The following is a 25752-nucleotide window of genomic DNA, read 5'->3' as shown; positions in this document are numbered from 1 at the left end:
CAGGAAACCGGTAACATCCGCAATCTACAGAAAAATATGGAAGAGATTCTGCCTGGAAGGTGGCAGGTCCGACCTCCGCAGGTACCCCTGACCTCACTAGTGTCCTAGACTTTCTGCAGTCGGGATATAAGGGGCTTAAACCCAGCACGTTAAAGGTCCAGATCTCGGCTTTGAGCGCCTTCTTCGACTACCCTTTAGCCTCCCATCCTTGGGTGGTAAGATTCATAAAGGCCAAGCAGCGTCTTAGACCCACAATTAGGCAGCTCACCCCGCCCTGGGACCTCGGCCTGGTACTCAGATCTTTATGTAGGGACCCCTACATGCCCATTTCGACTCTCTCTCGAAAGACGGCTTTTCTCGTAGCCATCACCGCGGCCAAAAGAATAGGGGAGATCCAGGCCCTGTCCACCAAGGATCCATATCTCCAGATCAGAGACGATCATATAACCTTAAGATTAGATCCGGCTTTTATCCCCAAGGTAGCCTCTTACCAGAATATAAATCAGGAGATAGTACTACCATCCTTCTGCAGCAATCCCCGCAATGAGAAAGAACAGCGTCTCCACTCCCTAGACGTAAGACGGGCAGTTATAAGCTATCTAGAGGCCACCAATGACTGGCATATTGACTCAAACCTGTTCATCCTCTTCGGGGGTAAAAATAGGAGGAGAAAAGCCTCTAAGGCGTCCATCGCAAGATGGATCACATCAGTAATTTCAGACGCCTACCAGTCGGAAGGCGCCAACCCACCAGATACCTTAAGGGCCCACTCTACTAGGGCAGTTTCAGCCTCCTGGGCCAAGCGCGCAGGCGCCTCAGTCGAGCAGATTTGTAGAGCGGCAACCTGGGCCAGCCTGAATACATTTTGCAAGCACTACAAACTTGACGTGCTATCAGGCCAACATACCGCATTTGGGAGAAAAGTTCTCACCCTGAGGAGGTGCTTTGGTACTCTCCATGGTGCTGTCAGGTGGATGTCCTGGAAAATAGGTATTAGACCTACCGGTAATGATGTTTCCAGGAGTCCATCCTGACAGCACGGGTAGTTCCCTCCCGGATAGGTTATGTTAAGTTATGTCATATGATGTAATATGATGATACCATTAAAAGAGTTATAGCATTATCCACGCTGTGGTTCTTGTTAAGTCACTGAGGGAAAGGGGTGGGACGGGGCCTTTTAACCTCTCGTGTGCTTTCCTGTCCCTGTAAGGAGGAGGAGGATGTCCTCCATGGTGCTGTCAGGATGGACTCCTGGAAACATCATTACCGGTAGGTCTAATACCTATTTTTGTAACCCCCTTCCAGGGCACCTTACTGAAGGACAAGTGGAATTGTATTATATTGTGGTCACTGTTCCCTAGGTGCCCATCGACTCATGCATGTAGCCTTATAAGAACCATGGCGTAAAATAGTTTTTCTAATTATCTTTTTTGTGAGTTCACTGATCTCCTGTGTATATATATATATTTTTTGTAGACCTTTGGTTTGCAAAAAATCATGGACATGTGAACGGCTCCATAGACAATAATAGATCTGTGTTTTGATGCCTGAATAACATGGCTAGAATACTGCATGAGGCTTAAAGAGAACTTGTCATCACGATTTAACCTGTTAAAGTAAAGGTATGGCTGTAATGGCCCTGTTATACTGATTTAATGGATAACTGTAGTGAAAAAATCCTTTGCTTGGTTATTGTTTAATTTACCTTACAAGTTTTGGTGTAACATCCTCTTCATGCATTACGGCAGGACTGTGGGTAGGGTTTTCAGCTCTCCCGCAGCCTTTCCACATTTGTATGAGCCTCCTTTTATAAATTTCACGCTAGCGCCTCCCTTGCGTCTGGTGTCGCTTTCGCACATTCATGTCCCATTTCTCTCCAGAAAAATGACGCTAGAGGCGATGCATGCTCAAATTAACCTTCGGCAGTCTTCAGCAAAATGGTGCTGTAGGTGGCGCCTACTCAGATTCATCTTATGGTCTCCAGCAAAATGGAGCCGCTGACGGCCCATGGACAGATCGACATCTTGGCTCGTTGAGCAGCCACCGGCTTCATTTTGCTGGAAACTGTAAGATGTGATCCATGCTGTAATTTCTAGATACCCAGGAGATGTGGTATGGTCAGACAGACATTACACAGTACACAGCAGGGGCACATTTATAAGATTATCTCAGCACAGGAACATTTTTTTTAAACACATCCAATTGTGGAAATTATTATTATTCCAAGATGTATTGATTAGAGTGTACTTTGTGGGAAAACTCCTATAACACAGAGACTTTCATTCTTGAGACCATTTGATGAGAAAAACAGGTTCTGAACATATCAGATACTGAAACCTGGTTTCATTTTGTGATTTCTATTTTTCTTCTATTTTGAACATGTGATGTTGGGGTGGCCATCTTGCTTGAGCTTCTGGTAACCACAATCTGATAGCTTTCTTACAGCAGACCCACAGGGAATAATAGTAAAGAGAAGATGTTCAGCGGCTTCTATGAAAGGAGCAGGTATTTAACTTGAGGATGATAAATACCTGCTCCTTTCATAGTGTGTGTGTATGTATGTATGTATAATACACAATATATATATATATATAGTACAGACCAAAAGTTTGGACACACTTTCTCATTCAAAGAGTTTTCTTTATTTTCATGACTATGAAAATTGTAGATTCACTCTGAAGGCATCAAAACAATGAATTAACACATGTGGAATTATATAATTAACAAAAATGTGTGAAACAACTGAAAATATGTCTTATAGTCTAGGTTCTTCAAAGTAGCCACCTTTTGCTTTGATTACTGCTTTGCACACTCTTGGCATTCTCTTGATGAGCTTCAAGAGGTTGTCACCGGAAATGGTTTTCACTTCACAGGTGTGCCCTGTCAGGTTTAATAAGTGGGATTTCTTGCCTTATAAATGGGGTTGGGACCATCAGTTGTGTTGTGCAGAAATCTGGTGGATACACAGCTGATAGTCCTACTGAATAGACTGTTAGAATTTGTATTATGGCAAGAAAAAAGCAGCTAAGTAAAGAAAAACGAGTGGCCATCATTACTTTAGAGGTAATCTGTCACCCTTTTTTTGGCCTTTCAGCTGCCGGCATAGACATCGGGGGCTTATCTTCAGCATTCTGTAATGCTGTAGATAAGCCTCAGATGTAACCTGAAAGAGAAGAAAAACACGTTATATTATACTCACGGAGGTGGGCGGTCCGGTCCGATGGGTGTTGCAGTCCGGTCCGGCGCCTCCCTTCTTCATGCGATGACGTCCTCTTCTCCCGTCCTGTAATGGCTCCGGCGCAGGCGCATTGCTCTGCCCTGTTGAGGGCAGAGCAGAATTCTGCAGTGCGCAGGCGCCAGACCCCTCCCGACGCCTGCGCACTGCAGGACTCTGCTCTGCCCTCAACAGGGCAGAGCAATGCGCCGGAGCCATTACAGGACGGGAGAAGAGGACGTCATCGCATGAAGAAGGGAGGCGCCGGACCGGACCGCAACACCCATCGGACCGGACCGCCCACCTCCGTGAGTATAATATAACGTGTTTTTCTTCTCCTTCAGGTTACATCGGAGGCTTATCTACAGCATTACAGAATGCTGTAGATAAGCCCCCGATGTCTATGCCGGCAGGTGAAAGGCCAAAAAAAGGGTGACAGATTCCCTTTAATAAATGAAGGTCAGTCAGTCCGAAAAACTGGGAAAACTTTGAAAGTGTCCCCAAGTGCAGTGGCAAAAACCATCAAGCGCTAAAAAGAAACTGGCTCACATGAGGACCGCCTCAGGAAAGGAAGACCAAGAGTAATCTCTGCTGCGGAGGATAAGTTCATCCGAGTCACCAGCCTCAGAAATCGCAGGTTAACCCCTTCACCCCCAAGGGTGGTTTGCACGTTCATGACCGGGCCAATTTTTACAATTCTGACCACTGTCCCTTTATGAGGTCATAACTCTGGAACGCTTCCATGGATCCCGGTGATTCTGACTTTGTTTTCTTGTGACATATTGTACTTCATGTTAGTGGTAAAATTTCATTCATATAACTTGCGTTTATTTGTGAGAAAAACGGAAATTTGGCGAAAATTTTGAAAATTTCGCAATTTTCCAACTTTGAATGTTTATGCCCTTAAATCACAGAGATACGGCACACAAAAAACTTGATAACTAACATTTCCCACATGTTTACTTTACATCAGCACAATTTAGGAAGTTATAAGGGTTAAAAATTGACCAGCGATTTCTCATTTTTGCAACACCATTATATTTTTACGGACCACATCACATTTGAAGCCACTTTGAGGGGTCTATATGATAGAAAATGCCCAAAAGTGACACCATTCTAAAAATTGCACCCCTTAAGGTGCTCAAAACCACATTCAAGAAGTTTATTAACCCTTTAGGTGCGTCACAGGAATTTTTTTGAATATTTAAAAAAAAATGAACATCTAACTTTTTTTCACAAAAAAAAATACTTCAGGTTCAATTTTTTTTTATTTTACCAAGGGTAACAGGAGAAATTGGACTGCAAAAGTTATTGTGCAATTTGTCCTGAGTACGCAGATACCTGATATGTGGGGGGGAACGACTGTTTCGGCGCATGGCAGAGCTCAGAATGGAAGGAGCGCCGTTTGACTTTTTCAATGCAAAATTGGCTGGAATTCAGATCAGACGCCATGTCACGTTTGGAGAGTCCCTGATGTACCTAAACAGTGGAAACCCCCTATAAGTGACCCCATTTTGGAAACTAGACCCCCCAAGGAACTTATCTAGATATGTGGTGATAACTTTGAACCCACAAGGGCTTCACAGAAGTTTATAACGTACAGCGGTACAATTAAAAAATCATATTTTTTCCACAAAAATGATCTTTTCACCCCCAATTTTTATTTTCCCAAGGGTAACAGGACCCTAAAAGATATTGTACAATTTGTCCTGAGTATGCTGATACCCCACATGTGGGGGTAAACCACTATTTGGGCGCATGGCAGAGCTCGGAAGGGAAGCAGCGCCATTTGACGTTTTTGGCTGGAATTGAGATTGGACACCATGTCGCGATTGGAAAACCCCTGATGTACCAAAACAGTGAAAACCCCCCACAAATGACACCATTTTGTAAACTAGACCCCCCCAAGGAACTTATCTAGATGTGTGGTGAGCACTTTGAACCCCCCAGTGCTTCACAGAAGTTTATAACGCCCGGACGTGAAAATAAAAAATTCGTATTTTTTCCACAAACATGATCTTTTTAGTCACCATTTTTTTATTTTCCCAAGGGTACCAGGAGAAATTGGACCCCAAAAGTTGTTGTCCAATTTGTCCTGAGTATGCTGATACCCCATATGTGGGAGAAAACTACTGTATGGGCACACGTCGGGGCTCGGAAGGAAAGTAGTGACGTTTTGGAATGCAGACTTTGATGGAATGGTCTGCGGGTGTCATGTTGCCTTTGGAGAGTCCCTAATGTACCTAAACAGTGGAAACCCCCACAAATGACCCCATTTTGGAAACTAGACCCCCTAAGGAACTTATCTAGATATGTGGTGAGCACTTTGAACCCCCAAGGGCTTCACAGAAGTTTATAATGCCCGGGCATGAAAATAAAATTTTTTTATTTTTTCCACAAAGATGATCAATTAGTCCCCAATTTTTTTATTTTCCCAAGGGTAACAGGAGAAACTGAACCCCAAAAGTTGTTGTCCAATTTGTCCTGAGGACGCTGGCACCCCACAGGTGGAAGAAAACTACTGTATGGACACACGTCGGGGCTCGGAAGGGAAGTAGTGACGTTTTGGAATGCAGACTTTGATGGAATGGTCTGCGGGTGTCATGTGCGTTTGGAGAGCCCCTGATGTACCTAAACTATTGAAACTCCCCACAAGTGACCCCATTTTGGACACTAGACCCCCACGGAACTTATCTAGATGTGTGGTGAGCACTTTGAACGCCCGAGTGCTTCACAGAAGTTTATAACGCTCTGACGTGAAAATAAAAAAATCATTTTTTTCCACAAAAATGATATTTTTGCCCCCAATTTTTTATTTTCCTAAGGGTAACAGGAGAAAATGGACCCCAAAAATTGTTTTGCAATTTGTCCTGAGTAGGCTGATACCCTACATGTGGGGGTAAAACACTGTTTGGGCGCATGGCAGAGCTTGGAAGGGGGAAGGAGCACCATTTGACGTTTTCAACTCAGAATTGGCTGGAATTGAGATCAGACGCAATGTTGCATTTGGAGAGCCCCTGATGTGCCCAAACAGTGGAAACCCCCAATTCTAACTCCAACCCGAACCCCAACACAGCCCTAACCCTAGCCCTGGACCTAACCCTAATGGGAAAATGGAAATACATACTTTTTTTTAATTTTTTGTTATTTTTCCCTATCTAAGGGGGTGATAACGGGGGGTTTGATTTACTATTTATGACGGTTTTTATGTTTGGCAGCTGTCGCACGCTAAAAGACGCTTTTTATTGTAAAAATAGTTTTTGCATCACCACATATTGAGAGCTATAATTTTTCCATATTTTGACTCACCGAGTCATGTGAGGTCTTATTTTTTGCGGGACGAGTTGACGTTTTTATTAGTATCATTTTCGGGCATGTGACATTTTTTGATTGCTTTTTATTCCGATTTTTGGGACGCAGAATGAACAAAAACCAGCGTATCATGAATTTCTTTTGGCGGGGTGCGTTTACACTGTTCCGCATGCGGTAAAATTGATAAAGCGGTTTTATTCTTCGGGTCAGTACGGTTACAGCGATACCTCATTTAGGTCGTTTTTTTTAATGTTTTGGTGGTTTTATGCAATTAAAACTATTTTATATAAAAAATAATTAATTTTGCATCGCTTTATTCTGCGAGCTATAACTTTTTTATTTTTTCGCTGATGATGCTGTATGGCCTCTCGTTTTTTGCGGGACAAGATGACGTTTTCAGCGGTACCATGGATATGTATATGCGTCTTTTGATCGCGCGTTATTGCACTTTTTGTTTGGCGCTATGATACTAGATCATTTTTTTTTTGCTTCGTTTTTTATTTTTTAAGGGGTTCTCTAAAGGGGTTAACTAATGGGACAGTTTTATAGGGCGGGTCGTTACGGACGCGGCGATACCTAATATGTGTACTTTTATTTATTTTTTTTTTTTATTTCCATAAAATGGATTTATTGGGGGAATATTTTTTTTTTTTTTCTAATTTATTTGGCAATTTTTTTTTAAATTATTTTAACACTTTTTTTAAAAATTTTTTTTTTAACTTTATTACATAGTCCCAGGTGGGACATCACTGTCCTGTGACAGATCGCTGATCTGTCACATCACAGATCACTGTGACAGATCAGCGATCTGTCACAGGCACTACTGCAGACTTCCTCATGCCTGCGCTTTGCAGGCACTGTGGAAGCCAGCTCTCTGCAGGCCCCCGAAGGCCTGCAGGGAAAGAGCCCCCCGCAGCAGCGCTGCACATTGCGCTGCTGTGGGGGGCTCAGGGAAGCACGGAGGGAGCCCCCTCCCTGCCGATACTTCCCTTTAACCCCCGGTACACCGCGATCATGTTTGATCGCGGTGTGCAAGGGGTTAACGTGTCGGGGGCGGTCCGTGACCGCCCCTGACACATTGTGCCAGGTGTCAGCTGTGATAATCAGCTGACACCCGGCCACGATCAGCGGCGCTCACCACGTGGGCGCCGCTGATCGCGCTAGACGTACTATCCCGTACATGGGCATAGGGGCCCGGGTCCTATGGACTGGATAGTACGTCTGATGTGAGAAAGGGGTTAACAGCAGCTCAGATTAGAGACCAGGTCAATGCCACACAGAGTTCTAGCAGCAGACACATCTCTACAACAACTGTTAAGAGGAGACCTTGTGCAGCAGGCCTTCATGGTAAAATAGCTGCTTGGAAACCACTGCTAAGGACAGGCAACAAGCAGAAGAGACTTGCTTGGGCTAAAGAACACAAGGAATGGACATTAGACCAGTGGAAATCTGTGCTTTGGTCTGATGAGTCCAAATTTGAGATCTTTAGTATCAACCACCATGTCTTTGTGAGACGGAGAAAAGGTGAACAGATGGACTCTACATGCCTGGTTCCCACCGTGAAGCATGGAGGAGGAGGTGTGATGGTGTGGGGGTGCTTTGCTGGTGACAATGTTGGGGATTTATTCAAAATTGAAGGCATACTGAACCAGCATGGCTACCACAGCATCTTGCAGCGGCATGCTATTCCATCTGGTTTGCGTTTAGTTGGACCATCATTTATTTGTCAACAGGACAATGACCCCAAACACACCTCCAGTCTGTGTAAGGGCTATTTGACCAAGAAGGAGAGTGATTGGGTGCTATGCCAGATGACCTGGCCTCCACAGACACCAGACCTGAACCCAATCAAGATGGTTTGGGGTGAGCTGGACCGCAGAGTGAAGGCAAAAGGGCCAACAAATGCTAAGCATCTCTGGGAACTCCTTCAAGACTGTTGGAAGACCATTTCCGGTGACTACCTCTTGAAGCTCATCAAGAGAATGCCAAGAGTGTGCAAAGCAGTAATCAAAGCAAAAGGTGGCTACTTTGAAGAACCTAGACTATAAGACATATTTCTCCTTCGTCTCATTGGGGGACACAGAGACTGTGGGTGTGTGCTTCTGCCGTCTGGAGGCCGACACTAAGTGTACAAAAAAAGAGTTAGCTCCTCCTCCGCCGCATACACCCTCGCCCCTAGGCCGGGCGTAACTCAGTTTTTGCTTAGTGTCTGATGGAGGCACACGCAGTCTGGAGTTCCAGACTAGATTTTTTTTTTTTTTTTCTTTTTTTCCCTTCCTTTTTTTCTATGAAGATAAGATAGGGGCGACGGATCCTATAGAGAGGATCCGATCTCCCCAAATCACCAACGGGCGACCACGTGTGAGTAACCCTCCACGTGTCCTCTCCCGCACCGAGGGACACATCTGGGACTTTTTTCCAGACATCTATTTTTTTAATGAAAGAGGGGCAACGCGTCCTGATTAGAGGACTCGGTTTCCCCACAACTTCATCAGGCGCGTGTGAGCAGCCAGTGGTCAGCCTCCACGTTGTTCCTCTCCTACAGCAGCAGTGTATGGAGGCCCCGTCCACCCCTTGGTTGTGAGTCCAGGGGGTTGAATCGGAGGCGCAGGTGAGAGCGGAGCGGGGGTTCCGGTACAGGGGAAGAGGCCGCGAGTAAAACCGACAGAGCCAGACCCCCCCCCCCCCCCCTGCACGGCGAGTGGTCCTGCTCACCTATTTAATATATGGGTCCGCTCCGGGAGCGCACCGCAAATTGGCGCTGGTGAGTAGCGGTAGCCAGGGCGTTGCACCCGGGCTCCGCACGCCGCGTGTATCGGAGCGGGCCGCGGCCCCGCTGCAAGAGGAGCGCGAGTATCGCGCGAGGCCGCGCGCCGACTTCTGGTGGTAGCCGGAAGTCCCGCCCGCTGACTTCCGGTGGTAGCCGGAAGTCCCGCCCGCTGACGCGGCGGTGGCGGCGGTATGAGGCCCCTCCTTTGATGCGGAGACGTGCGATATAGGGCAGGAGGTCAGAGAAACGGCGGGCGCACAGATCCCGGAGACTTCCGCCCTAACACCTGGCATCCACGCAGGGGTACTGCAGACAGGAGCCGGTGGGTGAGTGTAACTCCGTGTGGAGAACCACGCTGCTTGTCAAGGAAGAGGTTACCCTCCTCCTCCTTCTACTCTGCCTTCAGCCTGTGCAAGTATGTCTGCCAAAGGGAAAGCTCACTCTTTCCTTTACGCGGTTTGCGTCTCCTGTGGGGTCAGGCTGCCAAAGGCACAGGCGGGTAAATATTGTGAAGCCTGTGAGTCGGAGCGCGCCCAGGAGCCCCCCACTGTTTCTGAACCCAGGGGTCAGGACCCCCCGGAATGGGCGGTGTCCTTATCGCAGTCTATGCTGTCCCTTACAAGGGCAATTGAATCCCTTCAGGGCCCGGGCAGGAACAGGGAGGGGGGTCTGCCAGCGGAAGAGAGCTCGTCCTCGTCTCAGGACCCTCCAACCATTAGAGGTCGCTCCAGTACCAGGCAAGCTCATATCAAGAGGGTTCGTTCCCCGTCGGCCGGACCCTCCGGGGCTTCGGCGGCGGGTATTAGGGCATCCCGTTCCCCGTCACTAAGCTCTGGGAGCGATCAGGATGAAGGAGAGGAGGAAGAGGCCTGGAATCTAGAGAGTCTGGGGTTCCAGGATTCGGTGGACAGTCTCATTGAGGCAGTCAACCAGACATTAGAGATCGAGGACGATTTGCCCACAGCCTCAGGTCACAAGGTCTCTTTTAAGAAATCCAGGCGACCACATAGAAGATTTGCCACGCATCCGGAGTTTGAGGAGCTAGTCCAGAAACATAGAGATCACCCGGATAAGCGTTTTGCAATGCAAAAAGCGCTGCAGGCAAAGTATCCGTTTCCTCCTGAGCTCCATAAGGCTTGGGTAGAGTCGCCAGTAGTGGATCCTCCGGTGTCACGTTTAGCATCAAGATCGCTATTGTCGATACCCAGTGTTTCCTCTATAAAGGACCCAACTGATCGCCTCATGGACGGGCTTGCCCGCTCGGTATATGAGGCAGCAGGGTCGGCTCTGGCCCCCTCCTTTGCGGCGACTTGGGTGGCTAAGGCCATGGTTTCGTGGGGGGACGCTCTGTATAAGGCCCTCCAGGACAGGGATCTCCCCGCGGAGGTCTTAGAGGTGGCAAATCAGATGTCAGGAGCAAGTGATTATCTTGTCAGCGCCTCACTGGACGCGGCCGAGTGTTCGGCGGTGGCGGCGGCAAATGCGATCGCCATTAGGCGTGCATTATGGCTGAGACTGTGGAAAGCGGATTCTATCTCTAAAAAATCCTTAACCTCATTGCCGTTTCAGGGCAATCGACTGTTCGGTGAGAAGCTGGATAGGCTTATCTCAGAAGCCACAGGGGGGAAGAGTAGTTTCCTTCCGCAGCAGAGAAGTCGCCCGGCATTCAGGCAAACGCAAAGGCGTTTTCGACCCTTTGTAGCCCCTGGGGGGGGACTTCGGCCAGGGCATACTCCTCCGCAAACGATGGCCAGAGTAGGGAAAGACAAGTCTCTTACAGGGCCAATCCGCTGGGTAGAGGCCGAGGCCATTTACCCAGAGCGAAGGGGGCCAAGCCCCAAAAACCTCCAGCTAAATGACTGGAGGCACTCCGTACCTACGGACGACAGAGTGGGCGGACGCCTACTAAGGTTCAGCCACGTTTGGGTCGCAGTGACACGCGACGCTTGGGTGGCAGAACTTGTATCGTCCGGGTACAAGATAGAGTTTGTCGGACGGCCACCTCAGCGATTCTTCCGTTCGCGACTTTCCATAACAGATTCGCAGGCGAAGAGTTTGTTACAGGCTGTAGCGTCGCTACAGCACAAAGGGGTCATCGCCCCAGTGCCGCAGAGCGAAGAGTCGCAGGGGTTTTACTCCAATCTTTTTTCGGTCCCCAAAAAAGACGGGACTGTGAGGCCGGTTCTGGATCTAAAGATCCTAAACAGATTCATCAGGGTCAGGCGATTCCGGATGGAATCCCTCCGCTCGGTCATTGCAGCCATGGATCCAGGGGAATTCCTGGCCTCAATCGATGTGCAGGATGCATATCTGCATGTTCCGATATTCCCCCCACACCAGAGGTTCCTGCGATTTGCGATCGGAGGACGTCACTTCCAATTCGTGGCTCTGCCCTTCGGTCTGGCCACTGCCCCCAGAGTCTTTACAAAGATAATGGCGGTGGTTATGGCCATCCTGCATGCACGGGGCATAACGGTGTTACCCTACCTGGACGACCTTTTGGTAAAGGGGCCGTCGTTTCAGGAGTGCCAGGACAATGTCAGTATTACTCTGGATACCCTGGCCCGTCTGGGCTGGCTGATCAATTGGAGCAAGTCGTCCTTGGTTCCAGCCCAAAAAATTGTGTTCCTAGGCATGATTTTCGACACCTCCCGGGGGCTGGTGATCCTCCCTCAGGACAAGGCGCAAAAAATCAAGCAAGGGATACGGAACCTTCTACAGCCGGGCTCCAGGTCCATCCGGTATGGCATGAGTGTTTTGGGCAGAATGGTGGTGGCGATAGAAGCAATCCCGTTTGCCCAGTTCCATCTCCGTCCGCTTCAGCATGCGCTCTTGACAGCATGGGACCGGAGGCTGCTGTCTCTCAGTCATCGGTGCAAGTTGTCTCCGCTGGTACGGAGTTCTCTCCGGTGGTGGTCTCGCGACTCGTCTCTGGTCCAGGGGAAACCCTTTCCCCCGGAACAATGGTTGGTGGTGACGACCGATGCAAGCCTGCAAGGTTGGGGAGCAGTTTTCCAGAGTCACATAGCCCAGGGGCGGTGGTCCGTTCAGGAGATAGTTCTCCCGATCAACATTCTGGAGATACGGGCAATACGATTGGCCCTACAACATTTCCAGTGTTTCCTGAGACACCAGCCGGTGCGCATCCAGACGGACAATGCTACAGCAGTAGCATATGTCAACCATCAAGGGGGCACGCGCAGCCAGGCAGCCATGCGCGAGGTCGGACTGGTACTACGTTGGGCGGAGAAGAACCGCGTGGTAATTTCAGCGGTGCACATCCCAGGAGTCGAAAACTGGGCGGCAGATTTTCTCAGCCGACAGGGGGTCGCGGCAGGGGAATGGTCCCTGCACCCCGAGGTCTTTCAGCAGATCTGCCAACGGTGGGGGACACCAGACGTGGACCTTATGGCATCCAGAGAGAATGCCAAAGTACTAAGGTTTGTTGCTCGATCCCTCGATCCGCAGGCAATCGCAGCAGACGCGCTGGTGCTCCCGTGGAGCCAGTTTCGTCTCCCGTACTTGTTCCCCCCGCTGCCGCTGCTTCCAAGAGTTATCAGGAAAATAAGGAGAGAGAAGGTTCCAGCAATTCTGCTGGCCCCGGACTGGCCCCGGCGGGCCTGGTACGCAGATCTGGTCCAACTAGTGGTGGACGTACCCTGGCGTCTTCCAGATCGGCCGGACTTACTGTCCCAAGGGCCGATCTGCCATCCGAACTTAGGGGCCCTGTGTTTGACGGCGTGGCCATTGAATCTTGGCTGTTAACACAGGCAGGATTCAGACGCGATGTGGCGGCCACGATGGTGAGTGCCCGAAAGCCTTCCTCGGCGAGGGTGTATCATCGAACTTGGGAAGTTTTCTTCCGTTGGTGTAGGGATCGTGAAGTGGCTCCTCTGGTTTTTTCGATCCCCAACGTACTGGCTTTTCTACAGGCAGGGCTGGACGCAGGGTTGGCCCCGAGTTCCCTCAGAACGCAAATCTCGGCCCTGTCGGTACTTTTCCAACGAAAAGTCGCTTCCGTCTGGCAGGTTAGGACGTTTATGCAAGGGGTCGCACATTTAGTACCCCCCTATAAGGCGCCGACGGAATCATGGGACCTGAACTTGGTGCTCAGAGCCCTTCAGGAGGCCCCTTTCGAACCATTGCAAGAGGTATCCTTGCCTTACCTGTCCAGAAAGGTCGTTTTTCTAGTAGCCATAACGTCTATTAGGCGGGTTTCGGAATTGGCGGCCTTATCTTGTAAACCACCGTTCCTAACCTTTTATAAGGATAAGGTAGTTTTAAGGCCAGCTCCCCCCTTCTTGCCGAAGGTTGTGTCTGCATTTCATATCAACGAGGACATCGTCTTACCTTCATTTTGCCCGGCACCGGTGCACAGGGTAGAGAAGGCTTTGCACACCCTGGATCTGGTAAGAGCTCTTAGGAGGTATGTGACAAGGACGGCGCCATTCCGCCAGACAGATTCTCTATTCGTGGTTCCAGAGGGACGGCGGAAGGGGCTCGCTGCATCCAGAGCGACTTTGGCCAGATGGGTTCGCCTGACGGTCCAAGAAGCTTATCAAATCAGTGGCACGCCGGTTCCGGCAGGGATCAAGGCTCACTCGGCACGGGCAGTGGGTGCCTCATGGGCACTACGACACCAGGCTTCAGCGGAGCAGGTATGCAAAGCAGCTACCTGGTCCAGTTTACATACGTTTGTCAAACATTATAACGTACATACCCAGGCATCCTCGGATGCAAGCCTGGGAAGAAAGATTCTCCAGGCAGCAGTTGCGCACCTCTAATCAGGGGCGCAAATTAGCATGGATTGGGTGAGCTAAGATCCCGCCCAGAGGACTGCTTTAGGACGTCCCACAGTCTCTGTGTCCCCCAATGAGACGAAGGAGAAACATGGATTTTTGTGAGTACTCACCGTAAAATCCTTTTCTCCGAGACGCTCATTGGGGGACACAGCACCCACCCTATCAGCCAGTTGGCATTTACTTATTTTGAGTTTTACAATTCCTTGTACAAGGTTTAGGGTGGCCCCCTTTTTCAGACATATAGTTTCTTGCCTGAGTTTAAGGCGCGTTCTCCTACTGCTTATGCACTAAACTGAGTTACGCCCGGCCTAGGGGCGAGGGTGTATGCGGCGGAGGAGGAGCTAACTCTTTTTTTGTACACTTAGTGTCGGCCTCCAGACGGCAGAAGCACACACCCACAGTCTCTGTGTCCCCCAATGAGCGTCTCGGAGAAAAGGATTTTACGGTGAGTACTCACAAAAATCCATGTTTTCAGTTGTTTCACACTTTTTTGCTAATTATATAATTCCACATGTGTTAATTCATAGTTTTGATGCCTTCAGCGTGAATCTACAGTTTTCATAGTCATGAAAATAAAGAAAACTCTTTGAATGCGAAGGTGTGTCCATATGTGTGTGGGATAGAGATTTATATAGCACTTACATAACATTAGGTGCTCTGCAGAGATTGCACTCATATTGGACTAAAGGTGCCCATACATCGTCCCACAGCTCTTCCTTCTGACTCCACCATACACGTGCCCATTTGGTTTGGCTGTCCTCCCAAGCGGCATCTTATCTCTCCTGGGATCAAAAGGGTCAGATGATGAAATTCCACATCACTGATCATTCTTCTACCCAAAATAATATGTTGAGCGAGGGGACGTTTCTCCAAATTAAATACAGACCATTAGTGGGGTGTACTGGCTGAAACATACATGTACTAAGCAATGGAAGTCTTTCGTGACAAATCCTACTCAAGCTATGTGCACACATGTCTTTTAAGTTCAGGAATACCCGCTGAGATTCTCAAGCAGAAGATTTTTCATAAAACTGTTCCCCCCCCCCCCCCCCCCCAGCGTATTTTTTTAGGCCAAAAAAACAGCAATGACCAAAATCTCAAAAGAAGTTCTGGTGTCTTTGACTCATCTTGTAAAGTACAGATCTTCTTAGTGAAAAACACCTGAAAAATGGACACGTCGCTTCTTTTAGCCGGTTATTTTAGAAATCTGAAGCGATTAAAACACGTTTCAACATGTCATTCTGGCAAAGAAATGCTTATTTTGAGTGTTTTCGAATAGGTTTTTCTGGCGATTTTCACCTGAAAGACAGTGTGCTCCTAACCCAAAGCAGGTTTCTTGTATGGCGTAGCCAGAGGATATGGTCTAAATATATGATGGGCTTCCCGCTGTTAGGAATATCATGTTTTTGCTATAATAGGCTGAATACAACTGCCGTCAGCTATGGGGAAAAATGGGTCAGGGTTTCAGAGGTGCGTCCCCCAGCGCTTACATTCATGCTACATCTTGTTATCTGTTGTTGTGTAATTTATATAATCCGTTTTCTTTTGTAGGATTTCCTGTCTGTAGTAGAGGGTGCAGAGTCCAGTCATGTTAACCACAAACCCTCATCGGTATATCTCCGGCCTATCCCTAAAACCACTATTGGAGACCCAGGAACGGAGTCATATTTTACAAAATCTTCTCCAGTGTGCCAAACGGCCATTGTGGGACGGAGCTTGAAGTTTCCGCTAACGCTAGGTGCCCCACCTTCTGTCCTGGACGTGGATGATGAGGAACTATTGTCTCTGTGTAGTGAACTGGAGGCCGAGCAGTCTAATCAATGTCAGGCTCCAGGACCTCCTCTGCTCCCCAACATGGCCAACCAGACCTCACAAAACATCAGTGAAGACACAAATAGGTCTTCATTACAATTGCGGCCGTCTCGGAATAATCAAGATATGGGACACAGGCATTCGCTGAGTGACACCACTGCACAGACACGGTATCCACATATCAATACGAACCATCCTTTAAATCACAGTCCTGCTCTAAGTGGTGGGGCAAATGGACCATGTCAGTCTCCAGGGCCCACTGCTAAGAGGCCATGTATAAGGCCTGGTGTGGAAACTCAGCCTGTGACCCCAGTGAGAGGTGGATCCTTCAATAAGCTCTCAGGTTCTGCCCATCCACGGTATATTTCGTCATCCAGTGCATCCACCTCAACAAAAGTATGGCAAAATGGACCGGCCAACTCCCACTCAGTGCCACCTGGAACTCCCCTCTCATCTCCCCGCCCACACCCACCCAATACTCTACAGACACCAGTGGTGACCAATCATCTTGTACAGCTGATGACAGCAGCGAGTAAAACCTCACAGAATCTTCCATGGGAGACCCCTCCATCCAAAGAGAGGAGATTTCCGGGGCCAGCAGGACTCCTTCCACAGCAGGTGACCTGTCTATTCAGTTAGAGGATAAGTTTTAATTATGTGTGAGAGTCGGGGCTAAATGAATGCAACACTTGAAAGGCTTGTTCTATAAACATCTCAGCTGTCCACTGGATAAATGATAAATGTATGGTTATTGAGGGTTTAGGTGCCGAGATTCCCATCAATCTCAAGAATGGAGCCCACAGAACGTAGAGGTAGTAAGCATGTATGACCACCACTCTTATAGACCATGAATGGAGCAAAGGTGGTTCAGGTTTACATTCATCACTGATCCTGTGGATGGGTGATAAATGTTGTTTATAGGACAAGACCTTCAAAAGGACCCTCCAAGCAGATGTAATATGCTTTATATAATGGAAAAAAAGCATCCTCCAGTGTTCCCATAAAATGTATTTCTTTATTGAAAAATGTTTAAAAGAGGACAAACTCTAGTGCCATGAATTTCCCAGAGATGTTCAAGTCTCCTCATACTGGCATGCCAGACCTGGCATGTCTCTCTCCACAAGGAGAAAACGTACCCAATAAAACCTCATGTAACGTGTAACAACCCTGTCGGCATCACTGCATGGCTTCCTATCCCCCACACACCAACTTACTCACTGCTCCAGGCCATACTGTGAGTCCTGTCTGCTGCCGGCTCCATGCTGTGTTCCTCTTGCTTCCTGCCTGCTCTCTGCATGCTTCCTGGCTCTGTGCATAGGGGGGCGGTGCCAGAACTCTCTGGTTCTTATGGAATCAGGGTGCACCTGTCTAATGTGTCCCTGACCAATTACCAAGAGGCCTCTAGTATTTAGGGCAGCTCCACCCAGTGGTAGCTGCCTGTGCAATGTCTTAACTCAGTGTCTTGCTACTGAGTTGCCAGGTCTGGTCCTGTGTTTCGCCTTCTCTGGAGGCCTGATTCCTAGCTTTGCCTTGTTCCTGTCTGTCCGCCCTCCAGGAGGCAGAATATCCTGACCTCTGTGCTATTGCTCCTGACCTTGTCTAGTACTTGTCCTTGCCGCCCTCCAGGAGGCAGAATATCATGGTCCTTGTGTCTTAGTTCCTGTATCTTGTCTCCTACCATTACCTTGTCTGTACTCAGTCCTACCTCCTGTCTCTCGGTCTCTTCGTCTGAGGCTACTTTCCCTGCTGTGTCTATCCTTGTGTCCTCTGTCTTCCTGTGCTCCGCACTCTTGCACCTCTGCCTGCTCCATACTCTTGTGGCTCTGCTTATGCTCAGCACTCTTGCGGCTCTGCCTGCTCTGTACTCTTATGGCTCTGCTTATGCTCCGCACTCCTGCAGTTCTGCCTGTACCCCGCTTCCTCTGCTGCGGAACCTCTTGCTGCAAACTGCAGCACATCTCCGCAGTCTTGTGGTTCACCTCCTGTGTGAACAGGTCTCTACCTGTCCCTTCATACACCATTCTTTCCTGCCAGTACCTGCACCTGCTGTGTGAACAGGACCCTACCTATTCCATACACCACTCCTTCCTGCCCGTTTCCCTGTGCCTTTCAAGTTGGTCCCTGTCCCGGTGTCTCTGCCGTGCCCGCCTGCCAGTGTGTCTGCCGTGCCCGCCTGCCAGTGTGTCTGCCATGCCCGCCTGCCAGTGTGTCTGCCGTGCCCGCCTGCCAGTGTGTCTGCCGTGCCCGCCTGCCAGTGTCTCTGCCGTGCCCACCAGCCTGTCTGCTATTCGTACCTGTCCTAGTGTTCGTCTCCCCAAGTGGGATTAGCAGACACAGACAGACACCACCGCTAATGGTTATCTCGGGACTGAGATCTAGAGAGATGAGCGGCGGCCGCCATATTGCCGGAGTCAATACAGAGGAAACAGAGAGAGAGAGAGCCCCGGGGCTCTGGCCTGTCGCAAAATGTCGGCAGAGCCCCGGGATGGGAACCGGAGACACCGCTGGGCACTTGGAGACACTGCTGGACACCCGGACACCCCTGCGGCCTACACCCGGTAAATGTCGGCAGAGCCCCCCCTGGCAGCAGCACAAGACCCCCTGGCAGCGCGCTGCAAATCGGAGCACCCTCTCATCCCTTCCTGCGGCCTGCAGTGTCACCCTACTCCTGCCTCCTCCAGCAGCGACCCTGGGACCCCGCTTCACCGCAGCCACCACCCCCCGGTAAGAAATAAGACGCATGGATTATAAGAAGCACCACCATTTTATTAAAAAAAATATTTTTTTCTTATTTTTCTCCTCAAAATTTGGGGTGCGTCTTATAATCCGGAGCGTTTTATAAAGCGAAAAATACGGTATATCCTGATGTCCCCACATACACAATGACTGTCGCATCTTTTAATCTTATTCTTTAAATAGTTCATTCAAAGTTATTGGATCAGTTGCCTTCATTGGCAAATTTTAATCACCGTTATGTCACAGTAGGATGGGCCTCCAACTTGTCTCCGTGGCTGCCCACTGCTCTACCCTTGTTTGCCCCTATAAGATGCCAGTTTGCTGTAGCATATTCTCTGTAAATGTAAAAGCATAAAACCTACCACCATTATTGGTAAGCCATCTGCCGGAGCCCAGAGGCCCCACATAGGACCCCTAAGGTTCTGCGGCACCCACTTTGGGAAATACTGTTGTATGACACCGCAAATAAATATTTCCCTACTTATACAGATGCCACTGGTATTCACTCTGCAATCAGGCAATGGCTGTAAAGTAACACAAGAAGAAAACATAGAATAACAAATTTGCAAAAATACTCTGCAGTAAAGAATATGACAGTAATCAGCAAGTGCTGGTAAAAAGATAACACATACAGGGTATTTAGTCGATACATTTTTTGTAAAAAATGTATACCAAGCTGCCCCACCTCGTCACGGTAACCCTTAACGGGGCAGTCCCTATCTAATGTATTTAAAACCTGAACATATGAACAGTGTCTACATGAACAGGATTCAGACAGGCGCTTCCTAGTATGGGCACGTGGTGTAAGACGGCGCCTGTCTGAATCCTGTTCATGTAGACACTGTTCATATGTTCAGGTTTTAAATACATTAGATAGGGACTGCTCCGTTAAGGGTTACCGTGACGAGGTGGGGCAGCTTGGTATACATTTTTTGCAAAAAAACTATCGACTAAATACCCTGTATGTATTATCATCTTTTTACCAGCACTTGCTGATTACTGTCATATTCTTTACTGCAGAGTATTTTTGCAAATTTGTTACTCTGTGTTTTCTTCTTGTGTTTCAGTCAGTGGGTGGTGTGAACACTGTCCGACCGACTTGTTCACATTTGTGCATGTCACGTGTGTTTTTAATGGCTGTAAGGTAATGAGCTGCGTATGTAGTGCCAGCATTCTCTTCTTCCGTCTGCTGGTAGGAACAGTGCCAGGACCATAACCTGATAAACCCTCTGTCATACGACTTGTTGCAGTACTGTTGTCCTTGAATAAACCTTAGATTGACATCTGTTCCCAGGGCAGTGGAAGAGGGCTGGATGAAATCTTAGTGTCCACTCCTCACACCCCGAGCCACGGGGCACGTGCCAAGCTACATAGTAAGGTGGGTATTTAATCTTTCCTGTCTGTGTACAGTTCTGTACTCACATTAGTTCAACCACCGTACATAGATTCATGGTTTCTTCTGTCTACAGGAAGGGGGATCCTCACAGCAACCAGTAGAGGAGCAGTTTATCAGGGGTCCCTGGGCCACTATGAAAGCTGAGCTGTCATTGGATGAAAACGACCCTGCCTGTTTCCTCCGAACGTACAGTGTGGTCATGGTGCTCCGCAAGGTAACAAAAGATCTTCTTCCTTATTGAGCCCATGAGGGGGTTATATAATCATATGTGGCTTCCAGATGCGACTGCTCTACTCCCCTCCTTTTCTCAGGCGGCTCTAAAGCAACTTCCAAGGAACAAAGTCCCAAAAATGGCGGTGGCCCTTAAGACGTTGACCTTGGCCAATGGAGATGCTAGCGCAGTGTTCAGAGACCCCACAGGTACTGTGAGCGCTACCCTTCCCATTTTACTATAGTGACTTCGGCCAAATGTCCGAGTATGGACTTATATTTCTGGACTCGATGTGGGTAACCTTACCTAAATTTAATAGCTTGATGGGTGTATATGAGGTTGTTGAGTTTGGATCATGAGACCTGTGGTCAGTCCTGAAGTCCCCTCCTGTACTTGGGCAATGATAAATGGATGTGTGACTTTGGCCTTACTCTGTTCACCCCTATAACTCTGGCTGCTGCTTCCTTTTTTAGCGGTTTTCTTGTTTTTTTTTCTGGTCATTTTTCAATGAGTACAAGTAGTATACCTTCTCTTCTCTAGGAGATATCCAGGGCACTGTCCATCATGTGCTACTAGAGGAGCGAGAGAGTGAGCTGAAGATTGGTAGCGTCCTCTTGTTGCAGCAGGTAATTGTGGTCACACACCTCATCTTGCCTAGGTTGCAAAATCCCAAAACCATAATGTTTGCAGTGGGACCTCTGCTCTTGTACGCTGTTCACAGTGCTGCACATACAGAGATACTTAGGATTTAATACATGCAGGTTATATTGTATTAACATAAAAGAAAAAAAAAAAAAGCAGAATACTTATCCATCTTCGGATTTGAGCTTACTGTGCCTTTTATGTGAAAAGTAACTTAATATATCATATTTTAAACATATCCTGGAAAATACTGATACAATGGCCGGGTATTGGCAGGAAAAATAATATGCAATATATAGATTTCTTTTAGGAGAATATTTCAGCCTCATATCTGTTGTTGGACTATGATGCTCTATGTAAGGGCAGCAAAGAACAGGCACAGGTCTGCTCTTCTAATAGCTTTAATGAACACATACAAAAAAAAGTGCAAAAGAAGACCATTGAAGGAAACGTAATAGTATAAAACAGAATTTTATTAGGGCTAATATATATATATATATATATATATATATATATATATATATATATATATATATATATATATATTATAATAAGCAGCTGAATCAGATGAATGGTGCACGTTACAGAAATAAAGGGGTATTTTTACCTAAGGAATAGACGTGCTGCTGGGTCCCTTACCTGTGTCTGTGTTTCGGCAGCACGTTTACTCCTTAGGTGAAAATGTTATTCTGACGTTGCTCATGCACTTTATCTTTTCTACTAGCACACTGTGCCTATATGCTTAATCGTCTTATACACTCTGCCATCTTACTCTTTATGTATACTATACTAACACACTGATGTGTTTTTACTCTATTTTTGGTTACAATTGGTATTTGTATCTATCATGTGCTATTCTGTATCTAATGTGCTGCTAGGACATTTGTACTTCATTTTGATTTAGCTTTTTGTAGCTGTAACTTTTTCTGGGCATTTTTGCAATGTAACCTCTTTATGAGTTCATACTTTCTAGGAGTTTTGTATACTCCTTTCTTTGTAACGTGCGCCATCACCTGTTACAGCTGCCTATTATATTTTTTTATTTACTATCCCTAATAAAATTCTGTATTATATACGATTACGTTTCCTTCATTGGTCTTTTTTGCACCCCTTTTTTTTTTTTGTTTATGATCCTTATCTATTTTGTGCATGACCCACATTTTATATACAAATTTTTTCTGTTTCTGACATGAGCTGTAATGGCATAACAAAATGATGACTCACTAAAACAAGCTGTCGGAGAGCACACTGGGCATGTAGTTTGAGAGTCGGGCGTTTCTGATTATGGGCTTCCTCCGATTCTTTGCATTCTTTTTGGATGGTAGTTGGGTACGGCAGGTATAGAGCATCCAGCTGTGAGTCACAGAAGAGATGGGGAAGGGCTGTATTCAGGCATAAGCTACGTGATCTGTATATCTCTGAACACTATTAGCCAAATACAAGAATTACTGTCCCCATATTTTGTTGTCTTTAAATTGGACATTAGGCAGTGCTTAATGGCCCTGTGTGGCCCATTCACAACTTTTTACCATAACCAGGTTCCTCGTATCATGTTCTCACACGCTTTAGGCATTTAATAGCTCTCTGTGACTGTACTGTTACATACTTAGACTGTTAACTGGTTCATGCCACCTTACATGAATACACGATTCTTACAACATGGCTGGTCACAACAATAAAAGCAATTGTTACCATCCACCTTTTGTGTCTCCTTCTTTCCTCATAGACTGTAAGCTTGCGAGCAGGGCCCTCATTCCTCTTGGTATCTATTATGATTTATGTGATTATTGTTATGCTGTAATGTCTATTGTCTGTACAAGTCCCCTTTATAATGTAAAGTGCTGCGGAATATGTTGGCGCTATAGAAATAAAATTATTATTAGTGCTGATAGGTGATATGATTAAGTAATTTTCACAGCTGCAAAACGAATATGGGTTACCTTCCTCTGAATGCTATAAATACTTACAATTTAGGCACGCATATTAGGCAGAAGGCATTGTTTTGGAAGGAGGGGTACCCCGAAACGCAATAATACAGAGAATAGCTAATCTACACAATTCTCGTAGTCTGATCTCATTACTTTATAACATTCTCTTAAGGCCCCGTCACACATAGCAATCTCGCTAGCGAGATCGCTGCTGAGTCACAACTTTTGTGACACAACAGCGATCTCACCAGCGAGATCGCTGTGTGTGACAGCGATCAGCCCCCCTGCCGGTATCGCTGTTCGCTGCAAGAAACCTCTGGACATTTTTTTCGTCGCTGATCTCCCGCTGGCCAGCACACATCGCTGCGTGTGACAGGCGGGAGACCAGCGATCAGCTGTAAAATTAATAAAGAAAAATAAAAATTATTGTTATTCTCACCTTCTGGCGTCCCGCGCAGTCTTCCCGCCTCTCTCCACGCTCCAGGTCCCAGTAATCCTTTGCAAGAATGACCGCGAGACTTCGCGATCCCGCGAGAACGGACGTCATCGCGGTCATTCTCGCAAAGGATTACTGGGACCGGAGCGTGGAGAGAGGCGGGAATGCTGCGCGGGACGTCGGAAGGTGAGAATAAGGGTGAGTGCACACGCTGCGGTTTCTGCTGCGGGTTTTTTCCCGCGGAAACGCAGGTAAAACCGCAGGTAAAGTGACCTGCGGTTTGGCCTGCGGTTTTGCCCTGCGGTTTCACACCTCTACTATGTTAAAGGTGTGAAACCGCAGCAGAATCCGCAGAAACAATTGACATGCTGCAGAAAAAAACCCGCAGCTTTTCCGCAGGTAAAAAACCGCAGCGTGAGCACTGCGGTTTTGAAAACCCATAGGCTAACATGGTGAAGTACCATGTCTGCGGAACTGCTGCAGTTCTGCAGGGCCAAAACCGCAGCAGAACCGCAGCGTGTGCACATACCCTTACAATATTTTTTATTTTAATTCTATTTTTTACATGGATCCATGGCATCAGCGCTAACGAACAGGCATCGCTGTGCTAATCGCTGGTGAAGCTGTCTGTTTGACAGCTCACCAGCGATCACATAGCGACTTACCAGCGATCCTGACACGTTGATATCGTTGTCAGGATCGCTGGTAAGTTGCTATGTGTGACTCCAGCCATAGACATTATATTGACAAACCAGCCATACAATGAATGATTTTTTACTGACACTGGAATACCTACGTACTAATGACACTCATCGTATTCCTTTGTTTTGCCTTTGCAGGTCGGAGTTTTTTCACCATCTCACCGTAATCATTATCTTAATGTGACCCCAAGCAACTTGGTAAAAATCTATCCCCCCGTGGATGAAGGCTTGAAACCCAAGGTAAAGCTTATGAGATGAGTGTGATGGTCCCCATGTAATTCCATAAGTGTTATGCATATCGCTTCTAGTCTGTGTGTAGGGACACACTGCATTGATGAGGGGAAGTAATAGAGGGACAATGCAATGCAAAGCTGTAAATAAAATGTAATTTTTATTGAAATGAAACATTACTGCCACTGTCTCTATACAGGTGCCTGTGCCACATGAGGACATGGATCTGACCTGTAACCAGGCCCGATCACCACCTGATCTCTCATCGAGCACAGAACCGCTGAGTGCCCCACAGACATCACCCTCTCCTTTATCCAGCACATCACATGCCCAGACCTCTCAGCCAATACTGTCTCACCCGTCCTTCAGAAGTCATCACCCTGTGGCTTCTCGCATATCCTACACTACACAGTCAATTCATGCCAAAACAGCAGTTTTTCGCCAGTCATACAGCACAGAGCAGCCAGACACCCCACAGCCGGACTGGGATTTAGGTGAGTGAAGTAATCGGTTTTCCTTTAACATTTGCTGATCTTGAAGGTGTTGCTTGCCCATAGGCTGTGGGTGGCATTGCAAGTCACATCACACACCAGAGTGGGGATGAACTGCAATAACCGGTGGCACTGTATACACAGAAAATAAATAATTTCTGCAGGCATTGATCCCCGTCTTTGATCTGTATTAGGGTACCGTTACACATAGCGATGCACCAGCGATCCCGACAACGATATGGATCGCTGGTGCATCGCTAAGTGGTCGCTAGTGAGCTGCCACACAGGCAGATCTCACCAGCGACATCGCTGGGGACGGGGGTCGCTACTTACCTGTCAGACGTGGCGATCCTGACGTCCTCCCGCCCGCGTCCACGCGTCGCTCGTCGGCGCCACAGGAAGCGCCCGACAAGAAATGACCCAGGCCGTTCTCGCGCGATCAGCGATAATCATCGGGGGAGCCGGTCGGAGGTAAGTATCAGACATAGCGATATCGCTAGCAATATCGCTGATACGTCACAAAATCGGTGACTTTACAGCCATATTGCTAGCGATATCGCAGTGTGTAACGGGGGCTTTACTCATAACTTCATTTAGTTAGGCAACATTGTGTAGGTCTTTGCATCACAGAGGTAATTGTGCTGTGTTTTTTTTTTTTTTTCCCCCCCAGATGACCTAGACTCACTGCTTTGTGACCTTCCGGATTAACTACTGCAAGATAAGATGTCACTAGTATCAGTGACCAGGAACATTTCATCCAGTGGTTGTTGGGACTTGTAAATAAATAAATCCAATAAAATATATTACAGATTAAGCACAACTCGACCTTGGATAACAAGTTCATGCTTGGTTTGTTTTTTTTTTTTAATTTTATTGAAGATTATACAACATATCGAGATTACATAAGAGAACACAAGAACAGATAGCATTTCTTATTGCTCATTAATACTGTCTGGCAGAGTTAACCCTGCACTTAACATACCTTGGCTCTAGTATCTTAACCAAAGCAGTGTCTCGTTTTTTTTATATACCTGACAAAAAAATAAAGTTGCACTCTGTAGTACTAAAGC

The 25752-nt window shown here is 47.4% G+C and overlaps 1 protein-coding gene across 1 annotated transcript in view; it reads left to right on the top strand.

Moving 5' to 3' along the window:
- Positions 1–25502, top strand: part of HROB (homologous recombination factor with OB-fold) — a 35074-nt gene extending 9572 nt beyond the window's left edge. Inside the window, exons 3-10 of the mRNA XM_073572775.1 lie at positions 15650–16528; positions 19941–20024; positions 20116–20256; positions 20354–20462; positions 20794–20879; positions 24099–24200; positions 24391–24685; positions 25353–25502. Coding sequence (XP_073428876.1) covers positions 15650–16528; positions 19941–20024; positions 20116–20256; positions 20354–20462; positions 20794–20879; positions 24099–24200; positions 24391–24685; positions 25353–25390 — 1734 coding nt within the window. The 3' untranslated portion in view covers positions 25391–25502. The remainder of the gene's footprint in view (positions 1–15649; positions 16529–19940; positions 20025–20115; positions 20257–20353; positions 20463–20793; positions 20880–24098; positions 24201–24390; positions 24686–25352) is intronic.
- Positions 25503–25752: the final 250 nt, after the last annotated feature.

The sequence above is a fragment of the Dendrobates tinctorius genome, unplaced genomic scaffold (assembly GCF_039654945.1).
Source record: "Dendrobates tinctorius isolate UK_male_01 unplaced genomic scaffold, ASM3965494v1 ptg000032l, whole genome shotgun sequence".
NCBI classification, from domain to species: Eukaryota; Metazoa; Chordata; class Amphibia; order Anura; family Dendrobatidae; genus Dendrobates; species Dendrobates tinctorius.
This window is presented reverse-complemented; position numbering and strand designations above follow the sequence as displayed.